The sequence below is a fragment of the Gymnogyps californianus genome, chromosome 1 (assembly GCF_018139145.2).
Source record: "Gymnogyps californianus isolate 813 chromosome 1, ASM1813914v2, whole genome shotgun sequence".
Taxonomy (NCBI): Eukaryota; Metazoa; Chordata; class Aves; order Accipitriformes; family Cathartidae; genus Gymnogyps; species Gymnogyps californianus.
The window spans coordinates 160,384,072-160,406,622 of NC_059471.1; the positions used below are offsets into that span (position 1 = coordinate 160,384,072).

The following is a 22,551-nucleotide window of genomic DNA, read 5'->3' on the forward strand; positions in this document are numbered from 1 at the left end:
ACGTTAAAAAAAAAAAAAAATCTATGGCCAGGAAATCCCAAAGCCATGGGATTGCTTCAAGAGTACGGAGGAGGTGAAGTATCACCAAATCTTGGCGCTGCTCCCTCTGCTTTAAGTACTTGCTATTAGACACTGTCAAAGCCAGAACACTGGAAGGCAGAGACCTTCTGTCTGACCCAGAATAGCCGCTTTCATGTCCTCAATAGGATATAATATCCATCAACAGGCTGTTTTCTCTACACTGTTTGGTTTTAGCCCTCCAACCGATCATTTTACAGACTACTTGTAACACACGTCCCACACTCTCTAGCACTTGTATAATCATTCAGAAGGGGAAATCTAAACAAGATGCTGTCCCTCTTGCCAAAATAACTGAGGGGCTTGGGAGTCTCCAAGACTCTTGCAGACACGGGGTAACACTTCAACGGTCAAAAAGTACATCGCAGGAGAAAAAATGATCTCCTGGTCCTCCCCCCAGGATGACTCACATCTCCTCTCTTTAACCCCAAGCAGAGATGAGAAATTGCTTGAATCGGAGGACTCAAACATGAAAGGAATTTGTATTACATCACCCAGCCCATTTCCTGCCAACGCCTTACAACCCCAGAGCTTTGGCAGGACTATTCATCAGCAAGGTAATCGTTACTTCCCTTGAGAAGCTGTTTATAGGACTGAAGGAGCTTATTGTCAGGAAGTCTTCCCACGTATCTGAATTAGATGCACTTCTTAACTTCTTTTCATACAACTTTTCTCCACGTGGTTATTTTTTCTCTCTTGTTATTGAGTAAACACCTTGCTGGAGGTGTTTATGAAAGGTATTCAGGGTTCTGTAAGGAAAGGATTCCCTGCCTTGTATTCAGAGAGGCTAGAAAGGCAGCAGACATGAGGGAAAAGGGAAATAAATATACGGCCAGAGTGATCTGTTTGCAAGACTTGTGTCAACTGCAAGACACTGTGCTTCCTGTATTATTTAAGGGTTTTGATGGTAGGAAATTAGCTAAACAAAGTAAAGGAGAGATTTGGGGGAATGTGGCCAATAGAAGCACAGTGACATGGTTCAGAGTGAAATTTCAGAAAGCAGGTTTATAACAAGCTCAGTTATTTAGTGGTGTGTGTGTTACAGTTTTTTCTAATCTCAATTCCTGAATCTTTCCTGCAGTTTCTTAGGGATGTATTCTGGGCTTGAGAAAGCAAGGAACCACTTCTTTGCGCTTCAGGTGATCAACCAACTGTCTTACCAGGACAGTTCTGGATTCAGGGGAGAAGTATTACTAGATTAGTCTCAGTGGATCTTATCTTTCCTCTTCCACTTCATCCTGGATTGTTTGAACTTCAGCCCGTAACCAACTCCTCCTTCAATTTTTAGCTAAACACTCTGCTTTCTATTTTCCTTCTCAGATATCACAATTTACATTGCTTTTAACTTAACTCTCTCCACTCTATCAACACTTTTTTACCTTCTGAATGTGCTGAGAGTTATAAGCAGTGTTGGATGCAATCTGGTAAAGGACTTCTCAAACTCCTCCCTTCCTGCAGTGTTAAATGCCTTTCCATAATAGATCTTAACTGTCCCACATCCTTCACAGTCTAGGTGCTGAACAGTAAGGCCCCAGCAGTTATGCCACTACACACCCTTGAACCCTCTGCATGCAGCTGCCTTGGACATTTTTGCCCAGACCGCATTTTCTAAAGTGAAGCTCATTATTTTCTATGGGACATAGCAGTTAGGTCAGTAACAGAGTATCCCTTCGGTCCTGTCCAGTACAGAGTGGAAACATCTCACTGCTTGCCTGAAGAGAGGCTGGGGAAGCCAGGAAGCAGTAGATTTGGCAGTCTTAACCCTAATTCACCTCATTTTAAACATAAGGGAGATGTTTAGAACAGTTTCCCCTCATTAGCTTGGTCCCATCCCAAATTTTGGGTTGTTTGCTTTCAAGCAAAGAGGCACTCTTCAGAAGCACCAGGAACACCAAGCCTGGTCTTCGCTGTTTTATCTGGAGGACCTCAGAGCTTCCTGATTTTTGTCCTGGCTATTCACTCAAGGAGTAAGGTGTTAAAACTTTATTTAAGGCCTTTCTAGAACCTCCCTTTGTCCCTCAGTTTAAGCATTTGTATTAAATACACTCTATTCAAACCAAAGGTATAAGCAACAAACAAACCAAAAACCCACAAACAACCCTCCTTTCTAGCTCCTGAATAACTTAACACTTCCATTGCCACAACCTCACCGGCTACCAAGCCAGTTGGCATACACATTAGAGGGTTTATTTTCATGGTCAGTTACAAGCAGTAAAACAAATCAAAAAACCGAAACACTTTTCAGGAACACGACTTACAGAGTTAAACTCTTGAGACAGGGAGTCTTTGTTCCAAGACTGACAAAGTAGGGCACTGGAGAGACTGTGGCTGGTGCTATCACGGTACAAATAAAAACAAAAAAGTGGCCAAACCATTTTCCTCCAGGTCACTTTTTATTCACTTTATGAGAAGATCATCTCAGTCTGTTAATACTAAACCAAGAGATTTCTGTGGATATCGTAATCCATACTGAATCACTCAGCTGCTAATCAAGTTGTGGCAATATCCCCAAATTCACGCTTCATCCACATGACGGAGAAGAGGAAGATAGGTGAGGGAGCCTCAGACCACACAGATGAGAGGACAGAGGTTTTCCCCTCTGAACTCTCTGCCGAGATCCTCACTGCTCACTGCAGAGAGACCACCAATTGGAGCAGCCACCAACAAGAGCAGAGGTGCCTCTATGCAGCCAGCTCCAACAGGAAGGCCGGTGACCTGCTGTCCTGCCTCCCCACGGGAGCTCACGCACACCCTTCACATCTCAGGATGAAGGGCTTCCTTGCCGAACTCCCCACATCAGGAGGGACTGGGCAAAGAAAACAAACGGGAAAAAAAAGCAACAGGGGAGGCTTCCTGTTTTCACAGACTGCCACCACGGCTGTTCAGTTCACCCAGACCAGCTTGCGGCCCCGAGGAGGGGAGTGCACACAGCCGCCTGCTGCCTGCGATGCCCCCACAGATACTCCAAAGCAGCAAGTGAGTAAAGACCCAGGGGAACAGGCTGACAACTGGAGAGGATTTAACAGCATTTCACCTTGAGCTTGCACTCAAACAGAGGGGGATAGTGATAAAGCTGTTCCTAGCAGTTGCCATGGGCACCCACGCTACCTTGGGCTGCAGTCTCATCTACATACACAAGAACAACAGGTCAGGCCTGGTGAGTGCTCAGATAGAAAACCAGCCACCGAAATTAAGCTGTTGAAGGAAGTGTCACTTGTGATAGGTAACGATGTTTCCACCACATTAGTACCGAGCCAATGGCCCAGTTTGATTTAAGAATTGTACTCACGGAAGTACAAGCTTTTAAAAGAGGCTTCAAACCAACATCCTAACCCGTTGTGATAGCTGAGGATCACTTTCCATAACAGAAGAAGTGTAATAGCTCTAACATCCTGACCCAGTTCTGGTGTATGCAATTACCTCCTGCTTCCATAAACTCTCTCTCCTCCTCTCTTCCCTTCAGTGGCAGCTAAACAAGGTGTTCTTGCTCATTTTGCTTCCTGTTGGGGAACAAAATTATTCTATGCAGCTGCCAAATTCTGCCACAGGAGTGCCAGTATTCAGCACTCAAACAAATTTCAAATATCATGTCTAATACATTTGGACATGAAAAGCACTAGAGCAATATGACATAGGCCTTGGCTATATATAAAATGAGCTGGCACAGTTAGCATGGAATAGCTTTCTGGAAGCAGAGTATTTATTCTTGATGAGTTTGTCTATATGTAAAAGTTATATCAGTGTAGCTGTACCAGTCATTTTCCATGTTGAGACCAACTCATAGTACCTCAGAGCTGTTTGTCACAGCTTAGGAAATGAAGCAAGGAAGTCTTGGTTCACTGCATTTTAGGCAGGCGCTCGCGTTACAAAAAAAGAAACACCATTTTGTTGGCAGGCCCAACAGAGGGATAAAGAACTGAATAGTCCCCAGAGAACAATCTCTCCTCACCAAAAGACTTGGCTCTCATCTTGGTTAACATTGTTACACCAACACTTCTCTTATTTTGCCTTTACTGAGGGCTTTGTCCCTGCCATCAGCCTAGCTCTGGGGAAAAGGAGGGGCATCCTGCCATTCCTGTATGCGCATTAGACATCCACAGAGCAAACCTTGAATTCTTGAGAACAGTCCCAGAGAGCTCTCCAGCTCCTTACATGGCTGTAACGTAGACCTAGTAGTGCAACACTTCAGCAACAGAAAGCCTTCTCTTTTTAGGCAAACTTGCACCGTAATGATTTAGCAGACATGCTCCCCAGGCCCTATCACCACAAAAAGTCCAGTAAGCCAGTGCTCTGGCAGGGCAGGTGAGGAATGAGGGGGCTGCGCAACAACCCAAAGCTCTGGGTTATCATAAAGCACACGACACCAAAATTAAGAGGAACACAGCCTCGACATGATCCCATCTCATTTGCCTCAGTGCTGCTGCCCATGTGTGATGATGACAGAATGCTTAAACATTTGGGAAACGATACAAAGTAAACTTTGTACTGTAGACCTAAGCATTGCCAAATGGCCAAAGTGAGGACTCAAACCAATCACGTATTTCCACTGGCAGGAAGAAAAACTACAATAATCTGGAACATCTGGGTATGATTTAACCACTAGAGGGTGTAAAAACAGCATAGTGAAAGGTTTGCAGCCAGCAATTAACGACATTTAGAGCCTGAAGGAGCAAAAAGGACGTACAAACAAGCGAAGGAGCAGGATGCTACGTAAGGTGAAAGAAAGGGCAAGTTATATCCACAGAATTTCTAGCAGGACTAGTGTGGTCACACGATGAGAAGCCCTAAAAATAAAGCTCTGCTTTGCTACTTCTGCTAAGGAAAACATTGTGGTAAAAAGCACAGTACAAGTATTTACAATAAAGAACTGCAATGGGAAAGAGCAAGATAGAGACTTACACTCACCAGTTTAAATCCAGCTCCTAATCTGAGGAAATCCAACACAATTACTCCTGCATCTCTCACTTTGTTACAGGGTCAAGATCGCTACACATATTCCCACACCACTTCCTTCCTCCTTCCCCAGTGCAGAAAGGCAGGTGACGGATCAGCCATTTCTGTCTCTCCCACACCAGCCCCAGTCTGTGGCAACAGAAGACTTCTTTCTCTGCTGCTATCATGTTAGAGGCTCCCAATCAGATTAGCTAAAAGCCTTGAAACCTCATTAGTGAAAACCAGACCTGAATTTAAGCTGCTTCAGGGCCAAAAGCAAGACAGAAGGACAAACACCACAGATCAAGATGTTACCAAGAGCAGGAAAGAAAACAAACAAACAAACAAAAAAACCAACTACCAGCCAAAAAAGATTTTTACAAGTATTTGCTAAAATGAAAACACCCGAGTTAAACTGAAGCTGTTTGTCCACTAAGAAATTTCCATAAAGCTATCTGCCATCTGAAATACATATGCACACTTGCTAATATACATTACTTCCTGTGCTCACCCATACAGAGCCCTCTAGGGCTGCCCAGGCTGTAATTCTCATTTCACGCCCTGGCTGCTGTACAGCTTCCCGTCTCCATCTCTGCTGATCTGGTGACCTGCCAGCAACAGCAGTTCTGGACTTTCCAATCAGGAGAGTTATTAAGGGATGAGAAAGAGGAAACCTGTGAAGCAGGACATACTGGTAGTCACCAAAATGAAACACCTGAAGACACCTGAAAACACCCCTAAAATGGGTAGGTACAGTGAAGCACAAAATAGGGTGCAGAGGGTGCCACCAGAATGGAAAAGCCGAAAGCAGATATGAACCGCTTTAAGGATCTGGGACTGGCTCTGCCTCTCAACCTAGCATACCTTACTTAGCCTGGCTAGAGTAGGAACACAACTCTCACAGCATCCCAGAGCGTAGTATTTATTTGTGCTAGTTAACAGTTTAATATATCCCAGTAGACATTCTGAATAATTGCCTCCTATATGGAAATTCCTATACACATTACAAGCACCAAAGATTCAAGCTCTTCAATTGCTGAGGCTGCACTATGCTGCACTTCCTTCATAAAAACATCTCCCATTAAGCTGTTGCTACATATACCCAGGCCTCATCAAGACATGATGAAAATCAATTTCTTTATATAGCAGTACCTGAGAGTATTAAAGAATTTGATTTTGGTTTTGTTATTTGCTCATTACTGAAATGTGCTGCATTATTGATTTTCCGTGCATATTAATTTCCTGTTACACTGGTTCATACTCTTCTTTGCAGCAGCACTGCAGAACACCGAAAAAAACTTCATTCTAAGAAGGGAGATTTAATGTGTGACAGTTGTTCTTACAACCCATTAAATTTCATTTGTTCCAAAGCATCTCCTCCTTCCATCGTGCAAATTCATCAACTGGGATTTCTCTGTCTTCTGCTAGGAGGCAAGAGAATGCTTACAGATGCAATGCACTGAACAGTATAATTTTTACTGCTGTAGAAGGAGAATATCCTGAATAAGAGCAAGGGGCAGGGGCCTTGCAGGACTTGAAAGGAAGGCAAGACAAGTTCAGATACTAGAAACAACCCAATGGGACGCGTCATTCCCTACTCCACCAGCCAGACTCTCACAAAAACTCAGTGTTGTTTTGCTCCCCAGATGCTAGAATTACAGCAATAAGTATAAAACAGGGCCAAGCATGCACTGGCACCGAAGATCTACATTCATTAACACTGAGGAGATATAGTGGGAGCTTAGGACAGGGATTTTCAGTTACAACATTTTTAAGAATAAAGAATTTCCTGAGCCATTGGTAACGTGGATCATGTTTAACCCCTTACCATGCACATTGCCACATACTGCTGGAGGCCATAAAAAACATTCAATTTACCACATATATCTCCACAAGCATTCCACAATAGAACAAAACAATTTCCACTCCACAAGAAGACAGCCAGGAAGCCGTAGGACAAAACATCCGTAAGTGTACAGACAGGCGCACACACATTTACTGCAATCAGACTCTTACTTGATTGTCTCTTGCTGGGTATCCATGATAACCTGAAGTCAGAGGCTCATTCTGAAAGACAAGAAAACAAAGAATGAATGTAGTGGTTACAAGGAATAAAACCCAAGGAATTGTACATCTGTCTTAACTCAGCCAAAACCAAGAATCTGCATGAAATGGGGGAAGAATGACCTAAGATTAAAGTATTCTGCTAACTTCCTCTTTTCCATGTAAGCCAATACATCTAAAATTCATTTTCAACTGCATACACCAAATTGTGCAGAAGGAAAAGAAAAAAAAGAAATCAAAGCCATAAAATAAGCATAAGCTAATCCTACCTTACCCTCTGTAATTTCAGTTGTATATAATTTTTGTAATTTTCCGAAGAATTTTTATATGCAAACTTCATTTACCATCATGAAAACTGAACAAAACAGAACATAAAATTACAGAAGCTACTGCCCACGTTGCCCAGTCTTGAAGAAATGTTTCCCTAAACATTAGCCATAAAAGTGTCAATTTTCTCCTTTTCAAAACTATACTAATAGTTTAACATGAACTTAAAAAGCAGTCAGTGTAACTTCAAACACTCCAGTAAGCCTGAGCAATACCTCACACACTTCCAACAGGAAATCAATCCTCTAGACTTTCTTTCTTCACCCTAGAAAGGACTCTGAGCCTACAGGTTTTGTGTTACTGGCAGCCCCATGACCCTGCTCTGCGGGAATACATGAACAACCAACGCTTCTGGAATTTCTCCATGAAATTCCCAGACTCGTCGCTATTTTAGCAGTGCAGTGGGGATTAAGATAACATACTTCAGAATACTTCCTAAATGTTTATTTCTGTTTCTTATTTTCTGTTACCCTCCCTCCAACACCTCCTATTCAAAATGGGGAGAGGGCACTCACATGCACCCCATGCGTGCATCTTTCTCTCTGAGTGGAGGATAAACTAAACTACACAAAGCCTGTATCAATTCCACCCTGGTACCCCTGTTCATTCACGAGCAACTCCCGGCAGAATGCTAGGAGAAGGAAAGGAGGCAGCCGCCCTCCACAATCAGTTTTTAAGTCTGTGCCTATCTCTTGTTATGACTTGTGAGGAGGAACTCCTAAGCCAGCCCCGCACTTTCTCCAGCAGCTCTTGGGGAAGCAGGGGGGGAGAGAGAGGCCCAAGGGGAAGACCCTGACAAAACACAGCAAAACAATCCCAAACTGTCAAAAGCAAAGATATTTTGGGCATGAAGCTGACTGAGACATATAATTGCTGTCATGAAGAGTTTTTGTTGAGATGTTTTGGGTTTTGTGCTGGGATATTTGGGTTAAACAAGCCAGCTCCTACCAAAGAGAGGTCTTCTGCCCTACACAGGGCATGTGGCCGCTGGCACAGTTTCACAGTTTACACAAGAACACTTTAACACAACTTCTGCTAAAAAGCAAGGTGCTACTATTTCAAGACAGGGACTAGCAATGCTATTTTAAGTTTGTATTCGTCCTCCCTGTCTTCCTCTTTACCTCAAACCTGCCCAGGGTATTCTTCATGGAAACTTGCCAGGAAACATCCAGCCTCTCCTCAGGCTCTCACATTAAAGCTACAGTAGCACGCACAGTATGAGAGCTTCAAGGACAACAAAACTTCTGGCAGCCAGTTTTTGGGGATTAACAGTAATTAATTAGGTTGACCACTCTGTGAGTACATTCTTCTCAAATACTAATAGCAAGCAAGCAGGTAAAGCACAAAGCTCCACAAATAATACAGAAACAGAAGGAAAGACACAGAAGTTGGAAGAAGCAAGTGGAGACTGACAGCTACAGCACCACCCAAAGCTTTTGGGTTTTAACTGTGAACTTAATTAAAAAACAAGCAACATCACGATGAAAACACACAGCTAGTACCTTTCTCCCCCTATGTAAGTACACATTATAAGCAAGTACTGTGATTGTTTCTCCCACACACTACAGTTTACCAACTTATATCTAAGTGCCATAAACGTCCACCTTGTATCAAGAGATATGGTCTTCTCCTGAAAGACCATTCCAGGTATGCTTTTAACAGTACTTGTACACGCACCTGCAAGGTCAGTACCTCAAACATGCTCATGTGCCAGTCTCAACACCTTGGAAACCAGAAAGATTTCCACACAGAGAATAAGGAATAAATGGAGAAGTTGCCCCTCCAGATACTAAATATATGGGCAGTGAACGCAAGCAGAAAGTTATAACGAAGAAAGGAAAAAGGAATCGTTATTTTGAGGACGATGTTCTTCACATCAGGGACTAACAAAAGGGACTGTCACCATGAGGGTGTGGCATAAAAAGAGACAAAATTGAACTTAGTGGGATTTCCTGAAGTCAAAGGACCTGGATGCCCAGAAACCACCTCTAGAAACAGAACGGTTTCATAAGTACAAGCAAATCACAAGAGTGTGAAGAGACACAATTACAGAGATCTGAGCGTAGTCCACAGCACGTAAGAGGTCAGAAAGAAACAAGAAAAATTGAGTGGAGGGGAAAAAAAAACACAGCCAGCAATCTCCACTTTGTTTTTTTGGAAGACAAACCCCACAGATCGCAGACTAAAAATGTTTGAGGGATATGGTTGCATCAGAAGGTAAAAGAAGAGGTGAAAGAAGGTTACATTAGGAAAGCAAGAGTTTGGAGAAAGCAGAGGTTAGAAAGAGGATAGCAGCTGAAGCATTAAGGTCACAAAAAGGCCAAAGATATCTCTGCCTTTCATACAGCAATGCTACCACCAAGTACTGAACTCTTTGCAATATCCCCGCTGTGCGTATCATTGCTCTAATTGAACTTAACTCTCCAAGAGAAGGCAGGAAGCGCCTAGGGAAACAGTCTCCCGCCAATAATCTCCAGTGCTGCCAATTTTACAGGTCACTAATGGTGAATTCAGGGCCTGCTGCATGATTATTCCATATGGAGTTTGCTTTTGTTGAAAACTAAACAGAGCAAGAAGTGAAAGCGTTAAACTCCTGCAACTGGAACAGGACAGTCCAGCAACATCCAGACAGAAAACCCGTTAGTTAGCAGGCGATCTAAGGCAGCAGAGGCTGGGGATACAGCTCAATCTCCTCCTCTGCCTGCACATGCACAAAACTAATCTCACAAAATGGAAGTGAAAAGAGAGGGAAGGTTTGGCACAGATAAATACCCTGCCCACAACATGGAGGGACCCTGCCTTCTGGCACCAGCCTGGTGGGAGAGGGAATCCCCACATAACTCCATCTCTCTCATGGCTCCCTCCTGCCAATTACATTTCTCTTTTGATACCAACATGCAACCAGACATTTGTAAAGCAATTGACTTGGGCAGCACTAGCCTGCAAAATCAAATCAAACTGACACTGGGATGTTTCATTACTTTGTTTACCACTGAAAGGCATTTCTCAGGTACTCGCAATTTGCTTTAGAGTGGGGAGAAAAAAAACCAGAAGCTAATACAGTACATCAGCTTTCTGTAACACATACTGTGATTTTATTCAAACCGTATTGATGATCTCACGCATGGGCTTCCACACTTCCGTAGGCTGTGTGAGCATTGCGGTTGTAGCCTAGTAATAGTCTCTGTGCCGGCCAACTAGATTTAACAGGATGAAAGTCACAACTCTGTCAAATCCACTAAGGCTTTAACCTCCCCTCTTTACTTCAAATTTTTCCCCTTCTTTAATTTCCCAGCCTTGCTAACAACAAGCTCTTTTCCATTGGCATTTGCAATAGTAAGGTCTGCCACTAACTGCAAGCCACATGTACTGTCTCGGGTCACAAGGTAAACATGGTACAGCCATTTGCAGATGACTGAAGAGCAAAGGAGGCGCTCCTGCACTAGCGGAATAGCCAGGCTTTGGGGTCGTTGGGTTTTTTGACACCTCTCAACTTGATAAATTTTAAAAGTTGCTGAATTAGACACATTGTGAAAACACAAGGAATTGTCAATAAACCAGGACACCAGTAAGAGTGATCAGCTCTGCAGGTGCTATTAATTTATGAGAGGCCACAGAGAACTGGAGTAGAGTCAGTCCTCTGGAGGAAATGTCACAGCTGTAACTCGTAATGGAAGGTCTGAAAGTCCTCTTACCCTTTTCTTAAAAATAAAACTAAATTTTACCTTAAAGAGGCAATAATTCTCTTTGACCTAACTTGACCCCGGAACAAATTAATTTTACATCAGGGACTCGCCATTTTGCCAGATGCAACAATCAGTGAGGCCTGATTAGCAATTGTTTCTTGACAGCTGAACTAAACCTAAAGCCTGCAGATTAAAACTCTACTGGTAGGAACCATTAGCTTAGTGAGTTCATCCATATTTCCCCAGCCGGAGAATCAATTCCTGCTGAATTCAAGCTTCAATCTGAAGTGTCAAGTCCTTTCAGTTGCAAAGATGACCTCAGAAACATGACCAAGAAATCTCTTCCCTGGATCTGCAGCATGCCTGCTTTCCTGACAATGCTGAGAAAAGTGGAGTGAAGTTAATGCAATTCTTTCAAGTTTCACAACCACCTCCCGGGTTCTGAGGAACAGCAGCAAAACCGACACAGGAACAGCTCATCTGCCTCTGCTCCAGCTGCCCCCGAGAGTTACTGGCAGCACAGCAGCCTGGTGGCTTGGACCGAAGTGGCGAGGGAGAGCCCCAGCTCCAGAAAGCCAGAAACCCCTGGACTACACAGAACAACGAAATAAAGGCAACAAGAAATTACTTGTTCCCCCCAAAAGCAAAATGGGATTTTGAAGTGGTGAGATAGCACAAGCTACATATTTATCAGAGACTTGTGCTAGACAAACAGAAGCCACTTTTCCAGAACACAGAGAATAAGACGTTTACCAAAAAAAAGGCTGAAAACACTGACAACTAAGCTATTAATCTGAAAGTGACAGTTGCGAAAAAGTAAAGCTCGCGAGCCAGACAGAAATCCCAGCACTGTTCACCACAGCTCAGTGGTTTCACCATCTTTTTTGCTTTACTTCTTGCATAGCAGAAAAGACAGAAACCCTGTCCTGGGGGAGGGGGGGCCTTAAAAAAAAGGCTTTTTACTACTTTAACTGTGGCAGAGCACTAGTAAAACTGTAAATGCCTTGACCTTATTATCAGCTACCAAGAAACTAGGTAATTCTTCATTAGACCCTTACTTGCACAAATTATTGCATATAAACAAAAAGGAAATATCCATTTCTTTGTCCAAGTGTATCTGATGCGTTCAGTCTGCCTTCTCAATTGTGTGTACCATCTCCCTACCCCAAATTGTCTGTGGATAAAATTAATGGGAAAAGCAGCATCTAAGGCTGAATTACCGATTATTAATGAAAAACTGAACTAAAGTAGTTTTTAAATGGATCTTAATGTCACCCTTCTCCCTCGATACTTACCCTAATTTGATATATAGCTCTTGCTAATCACTCTGCAGTTCCAATAACTGCATCTATAGTGTGGGACGCTTCCCTTCAGCTGTCTTCACTTTCAATTAAACTTGCTTCTTGGCTTTGGCCAGTTTCCAGATGCGCAGACGTCATCTAGCAAAGGACTTCCATTTATTTGCTTCCTTGTTAGTGTCCTGACATCAACAACCTGTACGATTGTCTGGACACAAGTAACAGGACTTACATTTTACTCCTTACCCATGCCCCTCCCCCCCCCTTTTTTTAAGTGTATTTTGGGACTAGAAGCCGGAGATTTTGATAAAAGGCGCCACACCAAGTACGCTGTGCACCGCTGCCCTTGATAGCTGGGAAGATGCATGCCAGCTAGCACAGCCCTGGCTTCCCACGCCCACCCGAATTACTGAGGCCACTTCTTGAGGGACGGAAAACCAGAGGTGCCGCCGCCAGCGCAGTGCTCCAGCTGCAGGGGACCTGATGCCAGCAGCTGCCCCCACAGGAGCAGGGAAGTGCCCACGGGCTCCCCGCTCCAGGGCCTGGAGGCTCGGGCCTGGCGGAGGCCAGGATGGAGGCCCATCCGGCCCCTCTTCCTTCCTGGAATTCTGGCCCTGTTGCCACAGCGACAACGGCCTCCGGCCTGGCCCCCCCCACCCCAGGTTTCCCCTTCTCCTAAAAATATTGTGTTTTCAGCAGGAGGGAGGCGGCACGACGATGTCGGACACATGGGACAGGAGAGCTCCTGTGCCAGGCCCCCACCACCTCGCAGGGCTCCAGATCTCCCGGGGGGGGGGGGCAGCCGACAGGGTTCCCCACCTCCAGCCTCTCACCCACTCCAGCCCCCCAGCACAAGGGGGTCCCCGTCCTGGGTGCCCACACTGGCTTCAAGGTTTTGCAAGCCCACGACTCTCCAAATCCGGATGACCACCTCTGTAGCGGGGACACGGTACCCCACAGCCCCCGGCAGCCCATAACCTGCCGTGGGGCCTGCAGGCCCTCCTCTCAGCCATCGTTAACAGGCAGGACCCCAGCAGGGCCCAGCCAGAGGGAGGCCAGGCCTGCCAGAGGCTCCCTGGCGGGAAGCCCAGTGACACAGTAAGGATGAGAAAGGAAGGTGATGTCAGATTAATAAAAATAGCCTTCTGCCCCGACCAGAGTTTGAATAGTTTGGAGCAATTAGCTAGGCAAGCCCACGAGGTGGCCAGCAAGACAGAACAGGGCGACTTTGGGGGAAGCTGCGTCCCTGTCGAACAGAACCCCGATGAAGCCACCCAAACGTGTCAGTGCAATTTTCTGTATTTGAAATACATATTTTCTTAACTCCAACCTCCTGGTACTTCTGTTCTGCGAAACCCTATATATACACTACAGGAACAGTAACGGGTTGGTATAGCAGAAGCTGCAGAATGGAATACACACAAATATACGTCTGACCAAACCACACACAAAGATGGTATTTAAACTTTCAGGTCTGTTAAAAAAATCAGCGTGCAAAAAGTTTACAAATGCACACTCAGGTTTTAAGCCGACAGCATCCGTATGAAGTTACAATACAGATGTCTAATTTTGCATAGAGAAGGAGGACTTTCATACACAGAAAGCACTTCCACAGCTAAAATAGAAATGCTAAAATTGAAGTATTTTACAGGGATTCTTTATAACAAAGCAGATTCTCCACACCGCCCCCCCCCCTTTTTTTTTTTTTTTTTTTAAATAATGGAAGTAGCTTTCTGGAGGTCAGAAGCAGCTTTCCACCAACTGGGTTTTTCATTTTCCAGATCAGCCAAAGGGTGTTTTCAGCTTCTCAAAGAGATGAGATTTCATTAATTTAGTGTAATTTAAATGTGCAAAACATACACTTTTTTTTGGACTACATATGGCAGCATCCTCATACTGCTCCGGGCATAAAGGAAATACAGCCTGCCTCTGCTGGTCCATGACCTACGTTGCCAACAATAGATCCAATGCAAGTTAAAGCCCCTGGGAATACTGTGCACAGTGTGACGTCTATGATCCAGCAAATACAAGGACACTCTGCATGCACAGAAGTCAATAGCACAGAATATTGATTTCCCTGCTCTTTTACTAGGCAGAAGCATTTTAAAATGGCAGCTCATCTTCACTTCCACTCTTACTCAACAGGAACAGGACAGGGCTCATAACAAGGCTTTAATATCCAGCACTGGGGGCACCTTTGAATGCCCTAATTGATACATGGGGCTGAGGAAGCATTTCACACATAATTCATGCTAAGCCACTCATTACAGGGCAACATGCTCAGAGCATGAAAATCCAGCTTGCTCAAACACGACGGCTACAAGCTTCCGCAAGGTGAAGAGGACTACAGAGTTTTGCCTTAGTAGATGGCTTCATTGCTTCTGCTTTCTCAGAAAACAGGATGGAGAATATGGGAGAGAATAGGACGAGGGAGATGATAGACCTCAGATCCAGAAGGGAAGTCAGTTGATCACAAGCTTCCTGGCTGATTTTACAGATATTCAGAGGCTGTTGCTAAAAGGAAAGAAGAGTACTCATACTTTCCAGAACGGAATTATAGTTGTTACATTACCTGCAGAAGAGAAGGCTGAAACTAATTTGTTGGTTGAGTGTGAAGAGGCTGTGATATAAAATTAAACCTGCCTTGCTTTTAGGGAAATTGGCATGAAAAAGAGATAGAGGCACAACAGCACAATTCAGACGAAATCATGCTGTATACCAAGTGCTGCAGGCAAATAGGTGCGAGAGAAATTTTCTGTGCCCTGGACATGCTGGCCTGATTGCATAAGCTGCCCTAGATAGTTACAGAAATTATTTTCCCAGGTTCGCGTTACAAACCAGCTTCCCTTTCCCCAAAGACATAATTTCTTCGAGCAACCTAGCCAAATGCAGTTTCATCTCCAGGGCACTGCAAGCACCCACAGCCAGTCTGAGAAAGGAGAGAAGCGAGGCAGGCAGGCTGACGGGCTGGAGTAGTAGTGGCAAGGGGTTAAAAGGCCCGGAGGAGAGAGAAAGCACAGGGTTTGGGGCACAGGGTGAAGAAAAGGCAGGCTTCAGGAGCTCCTCGGCAGCCAGGGCTGTTTCTCATTAAGCCTGCAGGATTGTGGAGCTGCACAGGAAGCACCGGGGGGGGGGGGGGGGGGGGGGGGGGGGGGGGGGGGGGCCGAGGGTCTCGGCCGCCGCCATCCCAAACACACTAGAAATCTTTGTGTTCCAGCAGCACCATCTGGAAACAGTTAGAGAGAAACAACTCCCAGGCCTTCCCTCCCAAAACAAAACCAAAAAAAATTAAATCCACTCTTAAGACCATTAAGCCTGGCCTCTTCGTCCCCCTCCTGGAAACCTCCTCTCCCTGCAACAGCAGGGAACAAAAGCACATCTATAAAAGGGAACAAACCCCCTCGAGTGCTGCAAGGGCAACTTGCACAGCACGGCAGCTCCCTCTGCTAACAAGGGGCATCCCAAAGTGGCATCACAAGGGACAGAAAAACCAAACCCTCCGCCTCCTGGGCGGCACACTGCTTCAGAAGCCGCCCTGATGAAAGAGTATCCAGGGTACTAACTGCACCTCATAAGACCAACATGGGGAAAACATGGACAGCGAGTCATTCCACAGCTAGAATACCCCCAAATGGGAGCCGCGCACATTGAGGGCTCACCCTGAATTTTGGCCCCTTGGAAGCTCTCATTTCTGTGCCATAAATCAGCGCATGGATGCAAGAGAATCCATTCCAGCAGAGATGAATATTCCAGACACATGCAAGAGATTTAATTCTGTTCTTAAGAGGACAGAAAGACCACGATGCAAAGCACATCATCGTGGCGATGCTCCTCTGCTGCCTCAGAGGCACCAAGAATCAGAAGGGCAACAGAGACCAATCCAGCCATTTCCAACCCCCAAAGGGCTCCTTCCGCTAAGGACTGAGACAGCCCGTTAGTGCCTCAGCACATGTTCTGGAGACAAAGAGGGTGTCTGTCTCCAAAATGCCATTCGCTTGTATTTTAAAAGGGAAAAGGAGAGGTCATGACTGTTGAATTTTACCAGAATAAATCCCCATGTAACAGTTTATTAGAGAGGTACTCCCCTTGCAAGGGTTACTGTCTCCACAACGAAGTAAAGCTTGCAGGGCTTTTACCCTTCCCTCCTCGCCTTTACCTTTATTCACCTCTCCCTCACACATCAGTATTTTTCCAGGTTTTTCTTCTAATTAGACAGCCAAGTATTACACATTTGCCTACAAAAATGTAGAAACATATCAAAACAAAATCAAAGGTAACCTTTCAACATCCCAATTAAGCAATTACATATGAAAAGTAACATGAGTGATTCCTGCTATAACACAATGCCATTCCACTACAGAAAACATGCCTTTGCTTTTCTTCTTATATCCACCCTGTAACCGAGTGCCATTTCTTTATAAGCCACAGACAGTCTGGATGGGATGTGGCCACATGCCAAGGCCCTCTATAACCGGAATGCAATTCATAAAAATAAAAAAAGTCTTAAAATAACAGGTTTTCTTAGCCATTAACCAAGGACTCCTTGGAATCCACTTCTATTATACAAACCTCTTCACTGCTGCTGCGAAGCTAACTATTGCTAAACACGATTGCGCCGAGATGCCAGCATGGTAGCTCTGGTCACACCTCTCTACTGAGTATATGAAAAGAGAGAAATCCTGACTAAGCTACCAGAAATACCCACCCTAGACAAACTGTCCAGTATGGCAGGCTATAGCTGATGCCCCAACCTAGCCAAATAACTTATGCTGGAGCAATGAAGCATCCCTGTGCAGGCAATGGTCACAGCTAGAAAGGGGTTAAAACAGGGAGGAAGGGAGCACTCATCAATCTCCTTCCCTCCCAAAGGAGGAACACCTCCTCTCTGGAATAGTTGTGAGAGGAGTTTCACTAGGTGCTTTGTTTTGAAATTTTAAGAGAAGGGGAGAAAGACCTGCCCTTCATTTGGAAGGCTGCATCCAAAAAGTCGGGAGAGTGCTCTGCAAAGAGAGGAAGATTCAAAACAAAACACCACCCAACTCAGCTATGGGGACAAAACGAGGCATTTACAGTAAGTTACTGTTTCCATTTCATTGCACGCAGAAGCAAGACAAGCCACTCTGAAGGCGTTTCTCGGAAAGACTGTGTTACTGTGGAGAGCAAAATTATCCAGCGAGGTATCTGTAACTGGTCTGAATTCTTCAGTTTGGCCCAGACAGGAGTGCTAGCCCTGCTTATAAGGGAAAAGCTGCTGCTGCCGCCGCCGCCTGTATTCTACCCAGAAGGGCCAAGAACTTTATGTATTAATGGAAAAATGAAGTGAGAGACTGCCAGCAGTCTCAGGCATTGGATATTCTTATACTACTGTACATCCCGTGTATAAATACGGCCATCAACCACACAAATAAGATTGCAATTAAACAGCAAGAGGTCATAGGAACAAATCGGGCCTGTGAAAGGTCAAGACAAGTGCCAGACATCTTTGTGGTTGACTGCAGCATTAAAGCACCAGGCTGCTGCACCCCAGGCACCTAGGAGGCTGCAAGGCCTGGGTCTGCCAAACAGGCAGGAGATAGACACAGTTCTTGCCTGCAGCATCCTGCAAGCCTGCGATGCATTTCTCTCTTTTTACCAGCTTTAGGTTTAGTCAAAGCCCAGGAAGTCCTCCGAAGCAGCAGACAACCTCCTTTCAGAGCCTCAGTTCCACCCTATTGTCTTTATGGATAGTCTGAAGCCACTGGAAAACGACCCACACCCCCACACACACCCCCAGGAGGTCTCAAAACCCCCAGATTGCACATTCCTGCCAGCACCACACAAAAGCATCAAAGCCCCCTCCCTTCCCCGCCTGCAAGACAATGTAATAAACAAGCCGCTCAACCAGCGCTGGAACTAACCGAAACTAGTTCCTCGCAGATTTGTACCCTCTGCCCCCCGGCTGCTTCCCGTCCCAGCCTCCCACAGCTATAACCACAGCCCCCCTCGCCACGTCCCCTGCCATGGTCCCGCCGGGCAGAAGGGAGCACACGCCATGGCGCAGCCAGACTGATCCGTCCGCCTGCTCCATACGGAATCCGCAAGTCCTGACCGCCTTGCCCTCCGTGGGGCACTTCTCTGCATCTCTCCTCGCCCCCACCCCATCACCATTTTTCATTAAGCTTTTAGGAAGGCGACAGCATTATAATTCTACCAGCTTTTAAATGCGATTGAAATTACCACTTGGTTTGTAAGTGTGCATGCGTGGGAAGGGATTGTCACAGCACATTCACCTAAAGCTTGTTTCCTTCACAATTTAGTCTAAAAACCTCTTCTGTGTGCAATCCCTGGAGACTCCTTTGCATTAAGAAGTTACATTTCCCTCCCTGAGCCTACAGATGAAATGCAGAACAGAAGAGATTTAAAAACATTCGGCTCCTGAAATTACAGCATCGTGTATCTTCCTATGCAGCACATTCAGATGAAGGAAACAAAAAAGGGAGCCATCCTCTCGCTGAACACACAAACATCTTAAATTAGGTACAGAGAAACTGGCAGTATAGCATTCTCCTGAACTGGAGCAGACCAAAGGCACCGTTGCAAACAGCAGACAAGAGGGCCAGTCAAAGCTTCAAATCATGCCAAAGCACCACTTGCCTTTTTTTGTTTTATTTCTCAAGGTTTCTTTGTCAATATAGCCAACATTTTTATTCAAAGCTCTAGACAGTTGCAGCCATATAAATTCAGTTCTACTTGCTCCTTCCTTCTGCACACTTGGTAACAACTGCTCGGCCCAAGTATACAGAGATTAAAACTCAACTCCCTTGAGCTACACGGTGATACAAACCTTCTAAGAGCATGGTTTTTACAGTCAGATTAAGCCAACCTCAAAAATCACACCACCAACAAAGGGAATCGCCCTTTTTTTTCCCCTCCTGCTCCCAAGTGTGCATCCCTACCTCATCTCTTGCATGCACAGTAGGGATCACAGAAGAACACGGCAAGTCAGATCAGCTTGCTGATCCTCCTGGAAACTAATCCCTCAAAAAGGAGAAGGATTAGCTTCATGAACAAAGGTGGTCACTACAGGCCACGTAATCCCTAACACCTGTACATGGGAGGGTGTAGGACCACGTGGTGGAAGCCAGGAAGAAGGCAGGGCTCCTCTTTCAATGAAAGCATAGTCTTAGATCAGCTTAAACCAATGATGAAACTGCAACGGCATGAGCTTTGCTGAAAAGCCTCCATCTTAGAAACTACCAATCCTTGACCTCCATGCATTTCAGAGCCGTTTACACAGGCATTTTAACACTGCTTTAAGATTCGGAGTTTTTACTCCCTTGAAGAACTGATCAAAAGAAACATCAAGCAGTCATCTGAGGCAGCAGAAGAAAGTCTTATTTCTGATCACATTTCATGGCTTCCCTTCCTCATGCCAAAACATCTCCAATACTGTATGGCCTAAGCAGATACAGGCGATGTTTGCTCATACTTTTCTCCTTTCTTCATCCCTCAGAAGCCAGGAGCAACTCAAATCTGCTGCTGCTCTACCAAAGACTGGAGCTGCTTAAGTGAGTTTTCATGTGCAAAGGGATGCTCTATAAATAGTAGCCATGAGTATCCAAACCCAAGCTGTCATGCTTGGTCTGTTAATTATTTACAGAGTTGTGAGAATCCAGGAGGGAAAAGGCATTTTTATCAATTAAATCTACCCACGCTTGGCAGCTAGTTTTCAGATCAGTAATTGGGGAGGACCTATAAAAACAGATGCTAATATTGTTTTCCCCCCACTGAATTTGCAAAAACACACATAGACCCCTTCTGTTTAAAAGTACGCATCCTCTGTCATCAGAGCTATCCATATTTTAGAAACGTTCCTGCTTCTCAGCCTGATGCTACAGCCTTCAATAACAAGATCTGCACGCATCCAAGAGCCGCACACATTCAAGAGCTGAGAGACTCTACCCCAGCTTGGAATATGACCTGGCTTCAATGATTAATGCTTTCATTACGTCTCAGCTGGACTACAGCATGGTGAACAGCGACAGCGCAAGACTTCAGCTTTTAGGAAACTCCAAATCACACAGAAACTGGAGCTGACAATTTCATGCCTTGAACCACTGCAGTTCTCCATACAAATGGCTAAGCAGATCTCAGGGTGAACATTTACACAGGTCATACTGCAAAACACACTACTCTTGAAGCGAAGGAGCATCGCAAACTTCATCACTTTCCAGGAGTGGTAGGCACATGCTTACTTCAAATCCTCAAAAAAAAAAAAAAAAAAAAAAAAAAGTGAAACCTTTCTTTTACATTAGAAAGGTGAACAGAAATCTTAAAAAACTAATCTCGAAGGAGCATATATTGCTTTTCTTAAAGAGGACAGGAAAGAACAAACATCATCTCATTATATTAGTCACATTGCTTAATGTATGTCCTGGTTTCGGCTGGGATAGAGTTAATTATCTTTCCAGTAGCTGGTACAGTGTTATGGTTTGGATTTAGTATGAGAATAATGTTGGTAACACACTGATGTTCTTAGTTGTTGCTAAGTAGGGTTTATACTAAGTCAAGGGTTTTGCAGCTTCTCATGCCCAGCCAGCAAGAAGGCTGGAGGGGCACAAGAAGCTGGGAGGGGACACAGCCAGGACAGCTGACCCAAACTGGCCAAAGGGATATTCCATACCATGTGATGTCATGCCCAGTATATAAACTGGGGGGGAGTTGGTCGGGAGGGGCAGATCGCTGCTCGGGAACTGACCAGGCATCGGTCAGCAAGTGGTGAGCAGTTGCATTGTGCATCACTTGTTTTCTATATTCTAATTCTTTTAGTATTATTATTGTCATTTTATTATTATTATCATTATTATTATTTTCTTCCTTTCTGTCCTATTAAATTGTCTTTATCTCAACCCACGAGGCTGGGGGTTTTTTTCCGATCCTCTCCCCCATCCCACCAAGCAGCTGCATGGTGCTTAGTTGCTGGCTGGGGTTAAACCATGACAATGCATAAAAAGAAACCACCCAAACTATGACCGCAGAAGATAACGTTGTGTGGGTATATAAAATATACATTTGTGCATATATGTTACACATATCTATATATGAACCTGACCAAAACTGAAACTGTCACAGAAAGGAAGAAAGGCCTAGGAAGTTGCTGGATTTGCAGTGCATCTTCCTAGTGCCAAAAATCAAGTTTTGAGGCACCAATACTACCACCTGCAGAGTATAAATGTGTGCGTCAAAATGAAGCTTGTAATCCTCCCGGGTGAAAAACCAAACCTCCCAAATCCCATCCCATATGAAGACAGCATTGCATCAGTCAGAGCCTACTGAAAGACAGCGCTAGTGCCTGGAGGATTACTTGCAGCTTTAAAGCAGCAGCAGCAGAAAAAGAAAAAAATTAAAAGATGCTGGCATTTCACACAGATGCTGCTGCTGCATGGGAAAGCTGTTATCAGCTGCACAGAAAGGCACTGTACAGATTCAGGACAGAAGGGCTGAACACATGCAAATCACAGATTGAATGAGATTGCTTCTCTCCCCCACTGCTCTTCAATCAGATCAGGAGGATGAGGGAAAGAGCCGGAAATCTGCTCCCTTCTGGAAACAGTCAAAAATCTCCTGGGGGAAGAAAAAAAGAGGGAAGGAAGAAGAACAAGTTTTCCCTTTCTCCTACTGCCATTACTAAAGCCAAAATGGGTATAAATGAGAATCTCCAAAACTTAGAATCTCCACTACACAAAGATAATATAAAAGCATATGGCCCCAAACTCTGGTGATGGCAATTCTAGCTCTCTCCTGCATCCTAGAAGCCGTGTACTACAATAAGGCTTAGCTTCTCAACTGACTACGTGTAGGCCTCGCCATTCATGAGTCCCAGTCCATCAGCTTTTGTGTATACTTCTGGAGGGGCTGAATGCTTTTGACCACAGCAAAAACACATTTGTAAACCCTGTGTGCTAATGGGGAAGCACAGCCCCAGACTTTCTCCCAGTTGCTACGTGAACACCACTGCAGGCTTCACATCTTTGCAACTACTTGTCTCCCTTCCACTCATCCAACTTTAAAAGCAATAGGAGGAAGCTTGTTTCAGACACTTCCCTCTCCTCTGTTGACAAGGAATGCTACACCTCTCTCCATTCCTGCCTGTATGGAGGACAAAACAGGTGACTTTACCCTCTGTT

The 22,551-nt window shown here is 44.8% G+C and overlaps 1 protein-coding gene across 2 annotated transcripts in view; it reads right to left on the reverse strand.

The window, feature by feature from the left end:
• Positions 1-22,551, reverse strand: part of RBFOX2 (RNA binding fox-1 homolog 2) — a 172,707-nt gene that overhangs the window by 128,997 nt on the left and 21,159 nt on the right. For both annotated transcript variants that reach the window (XM_050894258.1, XM_050894266.1), the window contains exon 2: positions 7,027-7,077. In XM_050894258.1, coding sequence (XP_050750215.1) covers positions 7,027-7,077 — 51 coding nt within the window. The remainder of the gene's footprint in view (positions 1-7,026; positions 7,078-22,551) is intronic.